The 20,831-nt window shown below is 40.7% G+C and overlaps 1 protein-coding gene across 1 annotated transcript in view; it reads left to right on the forward strand.

The window, feature by feature from the left end:
• Nucleotides 1-5,924: 5,924 nt before the first annotated feature.
• The window catches only part of LOC108718198 (ephrin type-B receptor 1-B-like), a 160,274-nt gene continuing 145,367 nt past the window's right edge, over nt 5,925-20,831 (forward strand). Inside the window, exon 1 of the mRNA XM_018265884.2 lies at nt 5,925-6,457. Coding sequence (XP_018121373.1) covers nt 6,343-6,457 — 115 coding nt within the window. The 5' untranslated portion in view covers nt 5,925-6,342. The remainder of the gene's footprint in view (nt 6,458-20,831) is intronic.

Genomic DNA, 20,831 nt, shown 5'->3' on the forward strand with positions numbered 1-20,831 from the left:
CCTTCTCCATTAGTATAGGCAACAATGCCGCCTCCCATTGATTATCAGCAGTAAGAAGTGGTTACTGATACCAACATTAGACTTCTTATTGCTGCTCACTTTGTCATTGAATGAGGTTAACAGTCACTTTGCTGCACTGCAAGTTTAGGCTCACGCTTTCCCTTTAGTGGAAACCTATTTAGTATCAAAATGGTTATGCTAAATGATCGTACCTCTTTGCAAAGTGTTTTTATGTTCACTTTCACACCTCATTGACTGCATTAGCCGAGACGTGCCCATACATTGTCTAATCATGTGTCGGCTGTAAAACTAAACTGCAAGTCTGGGAGAAAAGACTTTCTTTGGATCACTGCCGTTCATTTAAAGACAGGGAGCTCTATAAGCGGCAGCCAGAAAGATTAACCACGGCTCGGAAATGGAGGGCTCGCTGTTTATTTTCTGCCACAGCTGTGATTTTATGAACGAGGGGCACACAGAGGTTATTCACTCATGGGCACCATATTCATTAGTGACAGTTATATGGTTACTATACAGTTTGGTAAAAGGAATTCATTTTTATATGATTCAGTACCATCATGAGTCAATATAAAGAGATAGACTTGGAGGTGGCAATGAGCCAAATTAGCATTAGAGTCCTAAGGACCACCAGAGAAACTGACATCTTGGCTTCCTTTTGCCACAAGTAAATGGATCAGCGTCAAGCAGTATAGAGGTTATATAGGCTTATGGTAAAAATTTGAATCAGGTAAGGGAATTATGCCCAGACTGCGACTGGACCCACCAGTAGATCCTCTTGTATTCTGGCAGGCCAGTCGCACAATGGGTTTGTAATGACTAAAATAAACAGTTATGGCAAATGTTGGGGGAGGGGGGTTAATTATTTAATGGTCGGGATACTATTTTCTGAAAAAGTGCACAATGCACACATATCATACATCCCAACTGTCCTGTTTTTTGGCGGGACAGTCCTGATTTTGACATCTCAACCTGCGGCAGTCCCGGGTTTGTTAATGAAATATTCTGACTTTCTCTTTGATCTCCTGCACTGAACAGCCAGAACAAGATACAATGTTTCTAACTCAATTGGCTTTTGGCAGATAGCACAAAACAGTCACCAGGTGCACTTCGATACATTTGTAACAATTTAAGAACAACAAAGAAACAACCGTAACAATTTAAAATAAGCAGGTCTCTTGGGAAAACGGTGACTTGCAGCTTAAACTGCAATTTAGCCAAACTGTAATAACACATAAAAACCACAGAAATGTGTTCAAACTTTCATAACCTGCCAAATTGTGAAAAATAAACATGGTAATTAGGGGTTGTGGCAAAGGACTCCGCGTGGAAAATCTTTCTTTCCCTCTTTCTATTTTCAAAATGTTGGGAGGGATGCCCATATCATTAACATTATCAGCACTGAAAATCTGTGGGCACTGTTGGAATGGTTATCTCTGATTCTGCATTGTGCTGGTGGCACTCTTACCATTAAAATACACCTAAAAAGTGTATTTGTATTTGTAAATACGACCAAAATTAAATACCTAGGCCAACATGTGGGGTGCTGGGCAAATAGCTCGCTGGCTTTACATTTTTATTATTACAAATACGTAGCTAAATACAGAAAGCTCCTCATTACAGAAAGGCAATTCCCAATAGAGTCCATTTTAAGCAAATAGTCCTAATATTAAGAATGATTTCCCCTTTCTCTGTAAAAATAAAACAGTTCCTCGTACTTAATTAATTAAAACTAAGCTACATGAATCCATATTGGCGGTGAGACCAGTTTTGGATTTATTCAATGTTTAAATAATTCTGAGCAGACTGAAGGTTTAGTGATCCAAATGACGGAAAGATAACAAAGGTCTCAAGCATTTTGGATAACAGATACTTTACCTGTATTTTGTATATATATATATTAATGAGGACTGAAGGGGCACAACTTGGCAGTGTATCTCCTACAGGTGTGGGACTTGGCAATGCCCGGGACCTGGGGTATTCCGGTTAAGGGATAAACTGCAATTTGGATCTTCATACCTCATTAAATAAAGCCAACAGGCTTGATTTTGCTTCCAATAAGGATTAATTATATCTTAGTTTGGATCAAGTACAAGGTATTATTTTATTATTACAGAGGAAAAGGAGATCATTCAATCATATCATATATATTAATGAGGACTGAAGGGGCACAACTTGGCAGTGTATCTCCTACAGGTGTGGGACTTGACAATGCCCGGGACCTGGGGTTTTCCGGTTAAGGGATATTACTGTAATTTGGATCTTCATACCTCATTAAATAAAGCCAATTGGCTGGTTTTGCTTCCAATAAGGATTAATTATATCTTAGTTTGGATCAAGTACAAGGTATTATTTTATTATTACAGAGGAAAAGGAGATCATTTTTAAAAATTTTGATTATTTCTATAAATTGGAGTCTATTTGAGACAGCCTTTCCGTAATTTGGAGCTTTCTCGATAATGGACCCCATACCTACAAGTTTGGCCCTGTCAGTTACTCTGCCTCTGTTTAAGGGTCTGCACAAGACCAACCTTCAGTCGAGGCAGCATAATTGCCTTTAGGCTTTGAAGCAGGTCACACAATGTAATAAAGGAAAACTTGGGGAACACTGCTCTGCTCAGCCTGGATGTGATTTCTGCAGGTTAAATGGGCCAGCGGCGTACGCTGCAAGTTTCTATATCTGAAATCTATGTCCGATTCATTGCTCTGCTTTATCCTGTTAGTGAAGAGTTGTCATTCACAGCCGCTAGATGAAAAACAATTTATCCAAGTGGAACAGAAATGAAAGATTCTTTGGGAAATTCTCTCGCACATAAATGCCTCCGTATCACAGAGAAGAGAAATATAAGATTTGCTTGTTTGAACTGATATACAGCTGGGATCATAAAAACAGAACAGAGAGTGTAAAGTCTTGAGTACAATGGGAGTCTCACCTGGATCTTTTTTTTGGATATATATATATATATATATATATATATATATATATATATATATATATATATATATATATATATACAGAACAGACACCGCATGCTGCCCTTTTCTAGCTCTGCCTCTGCACTGACAAATCACTTGCAATTATACATTCTGCTTTGGGGGTGCTGCTGAATAGACAGATATCATACTCTGGCTCATACACCTCTATGATCAGCTTTATATTGTTTTATTTGTTAAGACGCCTGACCAATCGATGGGAAGAACAGAAAGTGAAGAACAATAGCACTGGAGATGCTCTTCTCTATCTTTAAAGGAGAACTAAACCCTAAAAATGAAAAGGGCTAAAAATGCCATGTTTTATATACTGCACTTATTGCACCAGCCTAAAGTTTCAGCTTGTCAATAGCAGCAATGATCCAGGACTTCAAACTTGTCACAGGGGGTCACCATCTTGGAAAGTGTCTGTGACACTCACATGCTCAGTGGGGTCTGAGCAGCTGTTGAGAAGCTAAGCTTAGGGTTCGTCACTAATTATCCAGCAGAAAATGAGGCTGGCCTGTAATATAAGGTGATGCTACAGGGCTGAGTATTAAATTCTGATGTTAATTGCACTGGTTTCTGTGCTGCCATGTAGTAATTATCTGTATCAATTACTAATCAGCCTTCTATTGTGACATTTCTATTCTATGTGTACTGTATATTGTGTCCCTAAGCTCAGTAAGTGACAGCAGCACAGAGCATGTGCAGTGAATCAGTAGAAAAGAAGATGAGGAGCTACTGGGGCATCTTTGGAGACACAGATCTTTACTGCTAAAGGGCTTTGGTTGCCTTGTGCTGGTACAGAAGCCCAAAACATAATGTACAACATTTCTAGCTACTTCTCTAGTTTAACTTTCCTTGTCCTTTAAGCAAGAACAGCCAATCCTCATTCCATGATATCATGATGATCCATATCTCCCAACGGTCCCATTTTAAGCGGGACAGTCCCGATTTTATAGGTGTTATTCACTTTCAAAAAGTATTTCAGTTGGTTTCAGATGGTTCACCAGAATAGATACTTTTTCCAATTACTTTCTATAGTCTTTTCTATTTGTGCCTGTTTTTTTTCTAATATTGAAGATTAAAGTTTCATTTTTCACCTTGTGTTTTTCTGAAGCAGCTCTGGGAGGGTCGCTGACCCTGTAACTGTTCTAAATTGATACATTAAGTTGATACATTTGTTATCTTTGTCCCTGCTGATCAGAATCCCTGGGTTTCATTACAGGCAGTTGTTAGAATTGATACAATAGTTGCTAATACTCCAGAGATGCTGCTGAGAAATGGATCAACTCAATGTTGCAAAATTGTAACAGTTCAGAGTCTGCGCCTGAATTACTGAGCTGTCAGAGACAGGAACATCAAACTTTAAAGGGATGACTTGCTTTCTCAAATTAGGGTCTCTGACCCCATCTAAAAGATATATGTTCTGTAAGGCTCCACATTTATTGTTATTGCTGCTTTTTATTAATTCTATTTCTATTCAAATCCTCTCCTATTCATATTCAAGTCTATTATTCAAATCAGTGAATGGTTGTTAGGGTAATTTGGACCCTAGCAACTGGATTGCTGAAATCACAAACTGAAGAGCTGCTGAATAAAAAGATAAATAACCACAAATAATAAAAAATGAAAACCAATTGCACATTTTCTCAGAATATCCCCCTCTACATTATACTAAAAGTTATCTCATAGGTGAACGACACCTTTAAACTTTTTTTTTAACTTATAGAGGGGCCCTGGCCACTTATGTTTTTTTTAACTGGTTGGTGGGAGGTCTGACCACCAATGTTTTTTTTTATTTTTACTTGTAGGAGGGACTAGCCACTAATGTGTTTTATTTTACTTTTAGAGGGGAGCCCCATGGCGCCCAGAAAATTTTGTGATACGGGGCCCTCTGAATTCTGATGGCACCATCCAGCTTTCCTTTAAACAGAATGAAAGTTGAATGCATTCTGGGAGATGCAGTTCAGTAACATCTGGGCCACAAGTTTAAAGGGGTTGTTCACATTGGCTTTACCTTTTAGTATGATGTAGAGAGTGATATTCTGAGACAATTTGCAATTGGTTGTTATTTTTATTACTTGTGGTTATTTATATTTTTATTCAGGAAACTCATCAGTTTGTGATTTCAGCAATCTGGTTGCTAGGGTCCAAATTACCCTAGGAACCATGCACTGATTTGAATAAGTGATTAGAATATAATTAGAAGAGGGTCTGAGTAAAAAGATGAGTAGTAAAAAGTAGCAATAACAATAGCTTTACAGAGCATTTGTTTTTAGATGGGGTCAGTGACCCCCCTTTTGAAAGCTGGAAAGAGTCAGAAGAAAAAGGCAAATAGTGAAAAAATGTATAGAAAATAAATAAGGAAGACAAATTGAAAAGTTGCTTAAAACTGGCCATTCTATAACATAGTAAAAGTTAACGTAAAGGTGAACCACTTTATTGCCATTGGGGATTAGGAATTGTAGGAATTAACATCCCTGATTATCTATTGGGGTTCGCTCAATCTGATACCCATATAATAGAAATGTCAGGGCTACACTCACTTAACTAGCAGCTCCAGTATTCAGGACTGGCAAAGACAGGGCCTATTTATTAATGTACTCTCTCTACTGAAAGCTTTCCTGCACTGCTGGTTCTGACTCCAGAAACAATGTAGCAGTGTCCTGCTGATGTATATTGGAACGTTATGTAGAATGGCTGTTTTATTTCATTAGCTACACTTTTGCTCTAATAACAGCCCAGGCCACAGTCGCTGCACAAACCTGCTGATTCTGTGTGTCATTTCCAGCAGTCGCCAATAGATGGCAGTGTCGCTCAAACCTGCGCTGCCGGGAGAGTTTCTTTCCTTCAGGTCAATGTAAGTAATTTTCTTTCAACAATAGCGGAGGGGAGGAGGGGCTGCTATTGATTGGCTGGGGGTGCGTATTCCTTGTGTTCTTTGATTGGCTGGGAGGTGTGAGGGGTGTGTGTTTTGGACCTGAGACTGGATGGGAGACAGAGGGGGGACAGCGGGTGAATTTGGAAGAGAGGAGTGTAGTGAGATAGATGGTGGAATGAGAACTTGACCCCCCCCCCCATTTGAGCTTTTGCGCTTCCAGTGAGCACTTTACTACTGTGAGACTGGGATAACCCTGCGCCTATGGACTGCGACCCCCGCACCCCGACATGTCTGACTCCCTGCACTGCCGCCTGGATGTGCATCTCCAGCACCCGGGGACCTTAACCCTGCTCCGGAGCAGAGGAACATGGGAGATCCGTGCTAAATAAGGAGCTAATGTTGCGCTTTCTCTCTGGGACACCCTGACCAACTGCAACTTGCAACTGGATTTTTCTTCCCCTTTATTCTTCATGTTGTCTCCTTCACGTGTTCGGGGATCCTGTGAATTCTGTTTGCCTTGTGCCATGGAACTAAATGTGCTGCTGCTCCTGTTCTCTATGGGCTGCCAAGTGGGAGCTGTGGAAGGTAAGAGACAGTGGGGGGAAGAGACAGTGGAGGGAAGAGACAGTGGGGAGAAAGATGAGAGAAAGTATGGGGGTGGAGATGAGAGACATTGGGGGGAAAGGTAAGAGACAGTGATTGGAAAGATGAGAGACATTGGGGGGAAAGGTAAGAGACATTGGGGGAAAGATGAGAGACAGTGGGGAGGAAGGTAAGAGACAGTGATTGGAAAGATGAGATACAGTGGGGGAAAGGTAAGAGACATTTGGGGAAAGTGACAGTGGGGAGGAAGGTAAGAGACGGTGTGGAGGGAGGTAAGAGACAGTGGGGAGGAAGGTAAGACACAGTGATTGGAAAGATGAGAGACAGTGGGGGAAAGGTAAGAGACAGTTGGGGAAAGAGACAGTGGGGGGAAATGTAAAAGACAGTTGGGGGAAGAGACAGTGGGGGAAATGTAAGAGACAGTGGGGGGGAAGATGAGAGACAGTGGGGGGAAAGATGAAAGACAGTGGGGGGAAAGATGAGAGACTGTGGGGGGAAGAGACAGTGGGGGAAAGGTAAGAGACAGTGGGGGGAAGAGACAGTGGAGGCAAGGTAAGAGACATTGGGGGAAGGTAAGAGACAGTGGGGGGGGAGAGACAGTGGAGGCAAGGTAAGAGACATTGGGGGAAGGTAAGAGACAGTGGGGGGGGAGGTAAGAGACAGTGGGGGCCCCAACACAAGACACAAGGGGATGGGGAGACACGTGAGGATTCCCAATCCCCCAGCCCCCCCCCAAACATAGAGGTCTGCCTAGGAATGGGGGTTATTATAGCCTCTCTTCTTGTGTCATTTAGATGGAAGCCCTTGGCTACCTGTCAGCATGTCAGCCCCCCACAAGGATGTCATTTTAGGGATTGACATAACCCTTCTGAATTGTATTCAATTGTAAGGTCTCTGTGTGAGAAAAAGCCTTTTACATCAATGTGTGTAATGTAAACCCATTACTGGGAATATGCTGGGCAGATTTGGGATGTGACAGGTGTGATAGATATAGGGGACACCTGTTAGAAGCAAGAAGGTCGGTGAGTTTGGGAAGGTGCCATTCAGGTGGATCATCCAATTCAGGCATCACAACTGGGGTAGGGAGGAGCCCAGCGTCAGATGGAAAGAACATAGATAAAAGTACACTGGATTTATAAGATTGTGTCATTTCTTTTTATATATTTGGGTGTCCAGCATGTTGCCCTAAAAAAAAAAAAAAAAAATATATGTGTCTGTTTTGTTTCCATCGCCTGCTTGTATGGTTGGACCTAGTGTGATTATTGGAATAGATTGGCATTGTGGTGAGACTGTGTTCTCCAGATGTGTGCTGCTGCTGGCCTCCCTTTGCCTGGCTAACACCTCACAGGGTACCTGCTTGGGTTGCTAAGATTCTGTCTCCCAAGTCCTCCCGCTCCATTCACATGCCAATTCCAAAGGGATGGAGCTGCATTGCGGTGCTGATGGTGTTTGAAGCACAGGGTGATAGGGATGGACAGGGCTGGAAGGTGGGAGTTGCGGCAGGATGAAGTGATATCTGGGCTGTGTCTAGTCTGCTGAGCGTGACCAGAGACACTTCGTGAGCCTCTTTTCTTTCCAGAGACTTTCTACTGGAACTGCAGCAACGTGACACTGTCCATCAGTCCTGCCCACTCTTGTCTCTGTCTCGTCTCTTCCCTGCTGCCCATAGCGCCACCTGCCCTTGTTTTCTCCATTACTTCCCATTTTCACTCTTCAGCCTGTTCCTCTCAGCCAATGCTTCCAAAATGCTTCCCTCCGTAATAGGCATCAGCTACACAAGCTGATGGGTTGCATTTTTTGGAACAGAGCTGTGCTGTAGTTCAACAACCATTGGGAAGAGGATGATGGGAGTTGAAGTTCTATAGCATCTTGAGAATTTGTTCTCGATTCATAGTTGTTCTTCTTGCTACCCCAACATTTCCATAAATCCCACCAGCTTCCTTCTTCTCATTGTCATTCTCTAAGCTTTTAGATATTCCCTATCAATTCTCAGTGGCCCTTCCCAGCACATCTGTCTTTCCTCTTATATTGTGTTTCTCTGGCTCCCCTCTTTCCCTGGATTACTATTCTGTACACTGTCTGCTTTCAGCCGCTCACTAATCATCCTCAGCCTCCCTCCCTCGCGCTCACCATGCTGCCTTTTTGTCTAAAAAACCTATTTTTTCCTGACAGCAATCAGTCCAACACTTCTCATTTGCTGTGGAGCTCGTACAGTACCTCTGTGCCTCTCCCCAATGCCTTCCTCCCTCGCTGCTCCATTTCCATTCCTATTTCACCCCTGCTGCTTTAATTTTACTAACTACAATCTCACATCTTTTTCCCTTGTTATCCTTATCTGACCCTGCATTGTTCTCCTCTCTCGCTGTCTTACTTCTCATACAATTGGCCAGAGCTCCTTAGGATTTATTCAGTAGTGTGACAGTGTGCGCTGCCCTGGGGGTGCTGGGGATTTGGGGGAGAGGCTTACTTTGGACATATCCAAAGCCGTGATCTATATCACAAGGAGTTACAGCAGTGAATTTGCACCAAGCTGAGCTGATATAGTCTCGGGATCTAAAGCATGCATACGAGAGGCACTAATCATTTAATTTATGGTGCTATATAAATTGATGATGATGTTCTTCAGGGTAGCGAAGAAAAAGTAATGTGCATAGTTTTTGGGGCAAGAGGAAGTGAAGAGCTAGTAGGGAAAAGGAATTCAGAAAGGCGTGAGCAGGCATCAGTTAGGGAGTGGGGGTCGGAATTCTTGCTGAACCGACTGTTAGGTTGGATGCAAGGGATAGCAAGGGAATAGGACTTGGAGAAGGAATGTAGTTAGCTGAAGCAGGGCCTGGGGCAAAATACCTCTAAGGGGCCCTGGTGTGTGCATAACACATGACTATACAACCTGCAGCAATCCAATTGTTAGGTTCAGCTCTGCCAAGGACTGTAGGATGTCAGGAGTTGTAGTCCATTCATAACCAGGTAGCCCTTTTAAAAGCTTTACTGAGCCCATCTAGCCTTGCTGCGGAGCCCACGTTATTTCACATTATCTGCCCAATCCATCAACAGAAGAGTTGAATCTGGAAGTTGGGCAAAGAGAAGGTCCCTTACTTGTCATCTACTGCAGCAGCTGTTCTGCTGAGCCCCCCAAAGGTAGCTGGTAGGCACATGAACGGCAATTCTGTGTGTCGGGTGTGGGCATGTATGCTTGAAGAGAGGGCTTGTTACACAGGGTACAGCCTTGGGAAATTAAAGTGTTAGTGAATTGATTTGCCTAGAGAGGTGAGCTCTGAAGGAATGTTAGAAAAGGTAGGGCTGTGCGCTCAGGGATTCCATGGGTTGTTGCTACTCAGGTAACCAACTCATCTATTATCTTGGTTTTTCCTAAACAATGGAAGGTGCTGGCCCAGTTATAATTAAACTTGCTTTATCCATAAATGACCAGGATTAGATATACGGGGACCCAGACAATATGTTCCGTCTGAGGCCCCGAGAAAATATGTAATTCAAGGATGTCCAACTTGAGCTGTTATTGATAGTTCACCAACAGATTACTATATGCTCAAAATATATAACTATTATTAAGCAAGATCTTGTCCTTTATGGGGGTTTCTGTGAAGCCAGATGCCCTATTGAGCAGCCTATAAATCTGTGGCCTGTCTGTTTTCCTCTTTTGTGGAACAATTTTTTGCAAGTGTGATGTTTCTCTGAAGTCGGAGCAGACTGTGTCACATTATCCAGTCTCTCGCATTGTTCGAGGTGTTGGAAGCCATTGTGCCGCTCATACGCATTATAATGCAAGGCCTTTGCATTTGCCTAATGGAGCAGAGAGCTGCCAAAAAGGGAAAACCTCCCGCCTTTTGGGCGCTCTCTGAAAAAGATTGAGGTTGTGAGAATGCATGGGAATTCGGCAGCACTGAAGGAAGAGTGAATGGCCTCATACTGAAAAGAGCATGGAATACTAGGGCAGATGTTGCCCCATAAAAAACCTTTAGAGGGCCACTTTTACCCACCCACTGATATTAGCTTCCAATTGCACTGCATTGGCCAGATAATTACTGTTACAGGGGGCATACTGTATAAGAGTAAAAAAAGTATTAAATAAATAAATTAAATTAAGTAAATAAATCCCGTATCTTTGCTTGAGCCAATAGTGTTTGAGTTCATGGGTTAGGAGTAAGCACGCTGTTAATGTAGATTCTGGAAAGCAGCAGGGCACTATAGCTCCCAGCATCCTTAGCTACATGACATCCAGTTGATGATGCTAGCAGTATATGGTTGAACTAATATCCATATAAAGAGAATTCCTTGCATTATTCTAGACTTTAGCCGCTTTTATATACTCTCAAACAGTCAGTCATCTATTAAGACGCAAGAAACACTTTGATATCAGAGCAGCCATTTGTGAGCTCATGTTGGACTTCACACAGGCATGTGGCTTAGCATTATGAGGCTCAGCAGGCCAACGGGACTACATTTCTGTATGTGTTCCCAATGGGCTGGGACAGTTAATAAAACACACTTGCGGCTGAATGTAGAAAAGGTCAGCATTTGTCACGCTTTGTCATTGAGATTTGGTACGGTAGTTTTGGCCGTAAGATTTACAGACAATGAGCCAGCTAGCAGGCTATCGGTATATTTTTTTTAGATATATAAGGACTGTTTTGTTTCATTGCTCTATTGGAGCTTCAATGAGATTGAAAGAGCCATACACGTGTGTGTTGCATAGAGACATAGTGCTATACAATATAATAATATAATGAGAGGGATGTGTTTTGGATAAGTGAGTATTTCCAGCCACTGTGATATGTTTGGCCCTTTCTTTAAATGGAAAATTAATTTAAGACAATGTATTCCATCCATATTGTACCTCCCCAGGTTGCAGGCAGTGTAGTGACTGGCGGCTGCTTCCGGTTTGTGGCACCAACAGCTGCACTCGCACAGAGCTATCGCTCTGTATATGGGTAGTGAGACTCATGGAATGGAAGCGCCGAATCTCCCAGACAGATGCGCTCCCCGCACATGCCAGATACTGAGAAATGTCTAAACAAGGCTATGAAATGAAGCAACGGGGACATAAAATGCTTCACTGGGTACATTTCCCAACACCAATGATTCTTTGTAGGAAGATGCCTGCTGTAGATATTTACTTCTCATAACTTATAGAAACCACATAGTTGCCTCTGGGCACCAATTCAGTATGCCAACTAAAGTGCCAACCATATTCTGATGTTCCTAGGTGGCTGTGCCTTCACACCCTATTTGTCCTTGGCACGGCAGAGAAACAACTTACAGTAAAAGCCAGATGAGCCATGGATTACACTCCTTATGGAACACAGCCCGTAATGGCGGTGCTTTATTTTGTATTACATCATCACAACTTGGCACCGGCCTTGATAGGGATTGTTTGTAAACACTAGATGTATAGATTCAGCCATGACTTCACTGTGATTACTGTGGGTTCCAGGATGTCGTGCGATGCATCAGTGTTTCCAGTGGTGGAAGATCAGGTCAGTGCTTCCAAGAAGTGACCAAATGAGAAGCCACTGGGATTTGCAGCACTGTTGCATCACTTGTTTACCTGCTCTTCTCACAGCTCAGACCATTGTTTAGGATTTTGTAAGGGGAAACATGATTTCAATGTATAGGACTTGTGTTAAACATAGTTCATATCCCCTGCATAATAGATTTGTTTCAACAAAACAGTCACAACAAAGTTAGAAGTTTGTATATTGGTAATCTGATATCTACCTTGCAACGACCAAACATGGAGTAGCTTCAGTCGCCCTGTTTGCTCTGTTTAAAGAATAAAAAAAACTGATTTTTGTTGATTAAAATAAAAAAAAGTATTCGGCACAAGCCCCATTTACTCCACTCATGTTGAACAAGGGCTTATACTGGCCCTTTACGAGCCAAGGAGCTGATCCCATCCGGTCACATTACTGTTAAACCATTCATGCTCCCATGGTGACGAAATATTCACTAAAGCTGGAATTAAACAGTAACTCACCAATGAATTTTAGGGCAAGGATCACTGAAACCAAAAATTCCCCACATGGATTTATTCTTAATGAGATCATACTGTGCTCTTCCAGAAATTTGCCATTTTCTTTTTATTATTTGCTTTTATGTTTTAGGGCTTTTTGTCCCAAATCATGTGTTTTTTCATGTGTTTGTATTACCTCATCCTAATTATTATTAATTATGTGTTTTATTATAAGCTTATCTGAAAAAAAAAAATGGCCCTAAACATATTTTGACCCTGGTTATCTGAACAGTCAAATTTAAAAATGTTTAAACCAGAAATTTGTGTCGTTTAATTTAAAGAGAGAGACAGAAGCGGCACTCCACTAACATGCAGGCAGGGTCATTGGCTCACATTCAGTCAACCATAGTGTTTGTGTGTGTCTCTTATACATGCATGCATGGTGTTTTGGGTGCAGGTAAGATCCAAGGCTTCTGGCTGAACTGAATACAAAGCTCTGCAGAGACAGCTGTGGCAGATCACTTTCTGACCACCCAAAGTGGCTGTTAATGAGAACAAAGGGGCTGCACTAGAGCCTTCTCCTTTGGGAGACACCTCCCTGTGGATGAGGGATCCTTTGTAAGTCAGGAATTAACAGATAATAGACTAAGAGCAAAAACAAAGCAATTATTCTGAGTCAGTGTCTTGTGGAAATCTTTAATAATTGGTATTGGCCAATAAACATTAAAAAGCAGGGTGTCTATAATGGTGGCATAATAGATATTAGGGGGAATGTAATTAATGTCGCAAAGCGCAAAACAATCCGTGCCTAAAGCCACATCTCGCAATGAAATATTGTTCCTTAAACTGTTATTGCATTTCGAATTGTAATTGCGCACTGCGAATTGTAATTGCGCACTGCGAATTGTAATTGCGCACTGCGAATTGTAATTGCGCACTCTTAAGAAGTGCTTGAAGGTGTCGTAATCTTTTGGAGCAAACATAGCGACTTTTTCAGTAAGAAGTTTTATTACATTGACTGCGCATTGTCCCAAACTAATTCGCAAATGGCCTTCCACTGTCTGAAGTGGTCGCTAAACAGTTTCCGCGTTCGCAAAAGCTATATTAAATTTGTGCAAAGCAAAATTTGTTTGCGCAAAGGCATAACTTTTCGCATTGCGAATAGTTTTTCTGTTAGCGACTTATATTACATTCCCCCCACAATGTATCTGATTGCTAACTACTGTTCCCCAGTACATATTTCATGGACATTCTGGTGGTCATCTTTAGCAGTGCTTTAGCAAGTGAACACGATTTACATGAATCATAATCTGTAGAGAAGAGCTTATTCATATTGTCCTGATGACGAGCTTTCACTATACTCAGATCTGCTTCATTGGCAACCACAAGCCAGTTTCTCTCCAGCTGTTAATGGATTACAACTACCAGCATCCCAACACTCTTACAGGGCCAGAAGGAACGGGACATATTTCTCATAGATGGAAGTCCCCAGAAGGCAGTGATCAACCCATAACCTGTATCCTGGAGGGCAGAGCAAACATCTCTCTAGATAAATCTTTTCTGTAGAGAGAATCTAATTATATTCCCCTGACACAAATCATGCAGAGTGTCTGGGACTCTCTGGTGTGTCTTAAACATTTCCTGCTGAAATAAATGATTTCCTACGGGGCAAAGAAGGGAAATTAGAAATGAGAAGAATTGTATATTTCCCAACAGCCAAATAAACAGTAAAAAGCAGGGAAATGGTCATATGTAGAACTCATGTTAATGGTAAAATTTACTAATGATCCATGAAGTTCATTCATATACTTTTAAAGCAATACATTTCCTCTCAGTAACTTGATTCATGGTATTGGCTTCAACCAACCAAGAATGTTTTCTTTGATATTTTACACTCAAGATCACTCTAATGTCAAGCTCTGGGTTTTAATGGTGCATCTGGTTAGAAAGTGCTAGAGTTCAGTAGGGTGGTTGAGCAAATGAATAGAACAGTTTAAGTTAAGTCACGGACAGATTTATTGTAGATTCTCGTTATCCAATATCTGTGCCTTTGCTTCATGAGGAAGCGCAAGTTTTGAATTTTGAACACTTGAATTCAAGTGTTCATTTTTATTTTGGTACTTACCCATGAATGTTCTACATGCTCTATTATTTTTGCTCCAGATCACACATTCAATCTGCTGTAATCATTGCTTTCTGTAGGGACCTAATTTCAGGTGTTATTGGATTAAGTTATAGAGTTACACCTTCCATATGGGCTGTCTCCATAAATGGCCCCACCATTCAGAGGGAATCCATAAAAAGGCCCAATCTTGGCCAAATCCTGAACCGAATCCTGGATTCGGTGCATCCCTAATGTAAACAAATTGATGCTGCAAAGGTAGATGCTATTGCATTCTATAAAGAGAAATCTTATAATATGCATAACCTAATAAACGTATGGGCATTAATTATTCATAAAGACAGTTCCACTACATTCCATAGAAAATAAATGACTTTCTTTGATATCCCGGCACAGCCTGCAGTATTCATTTATTTTCTATATATTTTGCAGATCTCTAATATATTATCTCATAATTTTAAATTATAATTTTGATTAGTTACTAGAAATCTGGGTTTTTATCTCCAGTACTCCATTACTTTATAAATTATAATTTTGATTAGTGACTAAAAATCTAGGTTTTATCTCCAGTACTCCATTTCTTTCAGATATGCCCATCATATCCTCGTGGGCAGGGCATTTGGCTAAGCAGACTCTTTGGGTTTATTTTGACCTGCCTTGTGGGTCCCACTTGGTAGTTTAAGAAATGGCAATGTTGAGCCATGTTAGAGTTTTAGGTGGCCAATTTTATTTTATTTTTTATTAATAGCTAAGAGAACTAGTAGGGACCTTCTCCTGCCTGCTCTTGGTCTCTTTCTTAATCCACTGAAGTGTAAATACATCATTTAGCCTTTTTATTTCCTCCTTGTCACTAGTTATAGTTTAGTCAGTAGGGGCCCACGCATTCAGTGCTTCTGGTTCCTTGCACAGAACACTGGGGAATGTATATTTCTAAATTGAATGATTTTTCTAAGCCGAATTAACTTTCAAATTGAATGATTATTTTTTTACAGGTCAGATAACATACTGTATGTGCAAAGGAAAGAGCGCAGGGAGGGAAAAAGAGTTTATACAGTAAATTACATCCCCATGGGTATTTGTTAATCAGTAATAGAGTGCAACATTACTGAAACTGGTACAGTTCTGGGAAATAAAAAACGTTCCGTATTTCTTGCATGGCTGTTTTAATAAATGGGAAAGGGGTATTTGACAGTGCACTGGCATTCGATTTTTGAAGGGATTATCCTTCATTTTTTACAACATAAATCAGTTGTTACCAGATTTGCTTTTGATGATGCGACTCAATGGGACAGTACTTGCCGTGCAGAGTAGTTTTCTGTCCATTTAAAATCATTTGCCCTTTCTAAATGGTGCAATCAGCTTGCTTGCCAATTGTCAGACAGCATACGCGTGCCAACATTCATTAAGAATACGGATGGATGAAGAGTCTCTGAATGGCCCGTAGCAGCCAAAACATCTTAAAGTGCCATGGCAGCTTCCATTTAAACATTCTTGTACATTTCAAAACCACTTTTAAGTGGGTTCTTGAAATCCTTCCTGCCTGATAACATGGCAAAAGCACTTATCATGAGGCTTCCATGCCAATCTGGTGACACCACAGCTATGGCATCTGCTGGAAGAACCCAGGAATATTTTGCTTGTACCCTGTGTCCCCAACCCGTCTCTCTGCGCCAGCATCAATTTTCACAATCACCTATGTTATATTCACAGCAGGAATTTTCTGATTGCTGCTTCAAGAAAGATTGGTTGCAAGTCATGTTTAAACATTGCTTTCCCATCTGTTGAATGAACGATTGTTTGGCTAAGATTTCTGGATGGCTAAAGAGAAAGTAGAAATGTCAGGGCAACTTCAGAGACTTGCATAATGCAGACATCCAGGTCAGATGCTTTTTAGGAGATTTCCTGTGAACTGTTCAAACAGAGTGTATTTATCTTAAGGGTGCACAGACGATCTAGGTGTCTGATGATCCCATGTTCTCTTGCTGAGCAGGAAACATAAAAGGGGTATAAAAACAGAACGTGTTTTGGCTAGCGCTCTGTGGATATTTTTCTTGGGAGATGGAGAGGAATGTATGAAAAGCCTCAGTTAATGGAGAAGTGATATTGATCTCTCTTGTATCCCTCAATCTCTGTGCTTATTGTGTAAGAGATTGTCTATTTCCATCAGTGCACAGGAGCAATATTAGCAGCTGACATGGCAATGCACAGATTTGAGGTCCAGTACTAAGTGCTTCACCCCAAGAAGACTTTTTTTTGGTAACAGGTTACCATGAAGCCAGACTCAACAGGAAACCATAAAGCTTTAAACCCATGGTTTCCAACTGTGGGGCTGTCCCCTTGGGCACCAGTGGCAGAGGATATTAGAATTAGGAATAATTGCATTTACTCTAGTTCATAAACACTCAAGTCAATGTGAAGGTCAGTTAGAGTGAGATTTAGGATGATTTGAGGTGAATAATCTGAATAGATTTCATTCTGCTTCTTTTTCATTTGTCCTTCAGGATTTGAGGTCCACCTAAGATGTGAGGTTTGCTTGAGATGGCCTTTAGTTCTGTAACTGTATCATGATAATATATATAATATATATGTGACACATGACCCGATATATCTTTGTTTTTCAAATATTTTTGTTTGTTGTACATAAACAAGTATCTGCATAAAAAACAGATATACTGCCAAACGGAGCCACATTGTAGGTTGATATTCCACATAGGGGCTACTAAATGGCCAATCACAGCCCTTATTTGACACCCCAAGAACATTTTTCATGCTAGTGTTGCTCCCCAACTCCTTTTACTTCTGAATGTTGCTCATGGGTTTTAAAGGTTGGGGATCCCTGGTGTAGAGACTTCAGAGATCTCAGTAACAATCCAGTATAATTGTGGGTGCATCAACAATCAAATATGATATAATGCATGTAGTAGATGAAACCATGAGGTACTGAAACAAGGCAATACAATACAATATATCTTTTGAGAACTGTATTTTAAGATTATTGCTGCTAAGTGGTTCATCCATAAATGTGACACAGACCATCTCTTTTTCTTTCTCATCTGTCTTACTGGGCAGAAGAAATGGAGGGTTTTGGTATTTTACTCTTGCTATATTATTTTTATTCTTTCTATAATTTTTGCTATTATATATATATATATATATATATATATATATATATATATATATATATATATATATATATATATATATATTGATATACATGTATGTGATATAGAATTACATTTAATATATTTCTAAGTTTTCCTTGCGCCAGTTTTCTTTCTCCTCTGCCCTGTGTCTTATTCATAGGGGCAATGATTGTTGAATGATTACTAGAGCCCAGTAGATTATATTTCTATAGGGCACCCTGCACAGTACTGTATTCTGCACACTGAGGTCTGTTAAATTCTGTTAAATTCCACTTAATTTTCAAACAATGGAAATACGTCTAATCCCCAGTTAAACCATCATTATCTCTGCTGTACTAAATTTCTCTGCTGGTTTCTCAGTAAACTTGCAATGTCATGTCTTTCTATGGAAAAGAGTGCCAGCTGGCTTGTGCCTCAGATGTATCCGTTTGTACCTCTAGGTCAAAAGAGATGATGAATCTAAGGGAAGGTCGGGATTGTCTTGTTTTCCCTTGTGCAGGAAGCGCTCCTTGTTTTTCCTTTCCTCCCCGCCTTCCGGACAATATCTGGATGCACCAGCACTACCTTTTCCCCTTGAATTATTGGACAAACGGAGTTGCCCTTTGCACTTTGCTGATTCTTTTTAACCGTCAGAAAGAGAATGTTCCATTTTTTCCATTTCTTGGGTGTGTTGAAGCTTTGCTCTGTTTTCTTAACACAACTCATCTTTCAACACTATTGTACAGTCAACTCAAACAGCGACACTATTAACCCGTTGCTTTGAGATTCTCTTGGCACCAACAACAGGGCAAATATGAAGGGTTTATGGGATCTTTATTATATTTTTTGGAAACTGCCAGTATCATTTTAAAAGCCTACTCACTTTAAGGGTGCAAAAGACTTGCAGGCTGGAAGACCATGTAAATACGCATACTAACCTGTTGGGTTGTATCCCTTGAGCTTGACCAATTTCCGTGAAATATAATTTATATACCCCAAAGGCAACAGTGTCCCCAGTGGCACCATTATCATGTCAAAAATGCTCAAATACCTGGTCTGCATCACCCAGCAATGATCAATGTCTGTCAATGAACAATGTCTGTCTCCCAGACATGGGTGTCTTCTTGTTATTATTTCCCTCCCAATCATATTGTTTACAAAAAGCTATGACCAATCAGTAATTCTGATTCAACAACAGCTGAACCTACTTTCTTTAAAGTGACAGCTGAGGCCTGAGCCGTAATTATGCCAAAGGATTATGAAATAGTTACAGAGATTTGTCTGACAAAAGGCTGTCACAGAAGTATTTTATGAGAATTTTAACATCTTGAGGTTTTTGTTTACATAGAAAAAAGGGATTTTTTTACAGGACGACATATTGAGCTTAGAACATGACAATGCAAGACAGATGGAAAATTGCAATTTTTTTTCTCCTTTTTAATAAAGCGTAACATCAATGCTTCATTTTCAAGCAATGTTTAATGAACATATTAGTGAAGCCGTGTGGAGGAATTAATTGTGTGCTTGATGGTCATCACCCGACTCAAGCACTCCCACTGGGAATTCAGCTCCAGGAGTAATGACATCAATTGATCAGAGTTGGTATAATGGAACCGACCCAAACATGGGAGGAGGGGGTGGCCTTCAACCCATGGAGACAGAGATATATAAATAGGTGAAGGTTTTTACATTGTCTTGTTTTGCCTAGAGGAGCATATGAAAAAGTGGTTTATGTTGAATACTATACTACAATTGTTTAACCCAAATTTAATATAAACAGGATTCCAGTCAAATATGGTTACTGCCCAAAATTAAAAGCACAAGGGGCAAACTGCCCTGAAAATGTTCTTATAAGAGAAGCAAAGGTATAATCACTGGGGCTGCTAATATGTTAGGCATCCTCTAGTGATTATAATCGTTTACCTGATGCTCCCATTCAGTGAAAACTGAAGGGCCGTGGTTACTTCTGTAGGAGCCCCATGTTGTAATTTTCTTCCTGCTCTTGGATCTTCTCTGTGATGCTGGGCCCAGTATTCATGCTTTTACACCATTACCCACAGCCATGTTTTGTTAAGTGGGGGCTTGCAAGGTGAGGAACAGGTTGGAAGGCTAGGCCCAAAGCTAGGGATTATGGTGGGGTGTGGTTATTATTTGGATATGGTAGAATTCATATAAATATATACTGTATATATAGGCTCAGTACACTGGCACTGTTCTTGTAAAGGTTTTATATTTGTATCTAAAGACTGTTTGGGCTTCAAAAGGTGTGAAAACCAAACAGAAACAAAAATGCTGGTTGAACATTTCCTTATGCCTTCACTGTTTCTCTGCAGGCTCTCTGACCGATTTCTGGTATCAATGACCCTAAAAAGGGCTAACAACTTATTATTGGACTGCTTGAAAAAAAAAATAGTGTAATGTAATAAATGTTATGTTAAACCTGGTCTAGTAACCCATAGCAACCAATCAGCAGTTAGCCTTCTTGAAAGCAAACATCCTTTGCAACCTTTTATAACCTATACCTTGTTAGTTTGCTGCTGCTTTTCCCTTAACTGAGTTTTGGCATTAGCAATACGTTGCAACCCAAATTATAAATCAAAGTATGCTCAACAGTTAGGGGCAAATTCACCAAGGGTCGAATATCGAGGGTTAATTAACCCTCGATATTCGACTGGGAATTAAAATCCTTCGACTTTGAATATCAAAGTCGAAGGATTTTAGCGCAAATAGTTCGATCGAAGGAATAATCCTTCGATCAAACGATTAAATCCTTCGAAACGAACAATTCGAAGGATTTTAATCCAACGATCGAAGGATTATCCTTCGACCACAAAAACTTAGGCAAGCCTATGGGGACCTTCCCCATTGGCTAACATTGGGTTCAGTAGGTTTTAGATGGCGAACTAGGGGTGGAAGTTTTTTCTTAAAGAGACAGTACTTTGACTATTGAATAGTCGAACGATCGTTCGATTCGAAGTCGTAGTCGAAGGTCGAAAGTAGCCCATTCGATGGTCGAAGTAGCCCAAAAAAACACTTCGAAGTTTTTTTACTTCGAATCCTTCACTCGAGCTTGGTGAATTGGCCCCTAAGAGTTGCCGCCTGTCTGGTTTAGACCTGGATAGTCCGATTTTCAGAAGGGCTGCT

Source organism: Xenopus laevis, chromosome 5S (genome assembly GCF_017654675.1).
Source record: "Xenopus laevis strain J_2021 chromosome 5S, Xenopus_laevis_v10.1, whole genome shotgun sequence".
NCBI lineage: Eukaryota > Metazoa > Chordata > Amphibia > Anura > Pipidae > Xenopus > Xenopus laevis.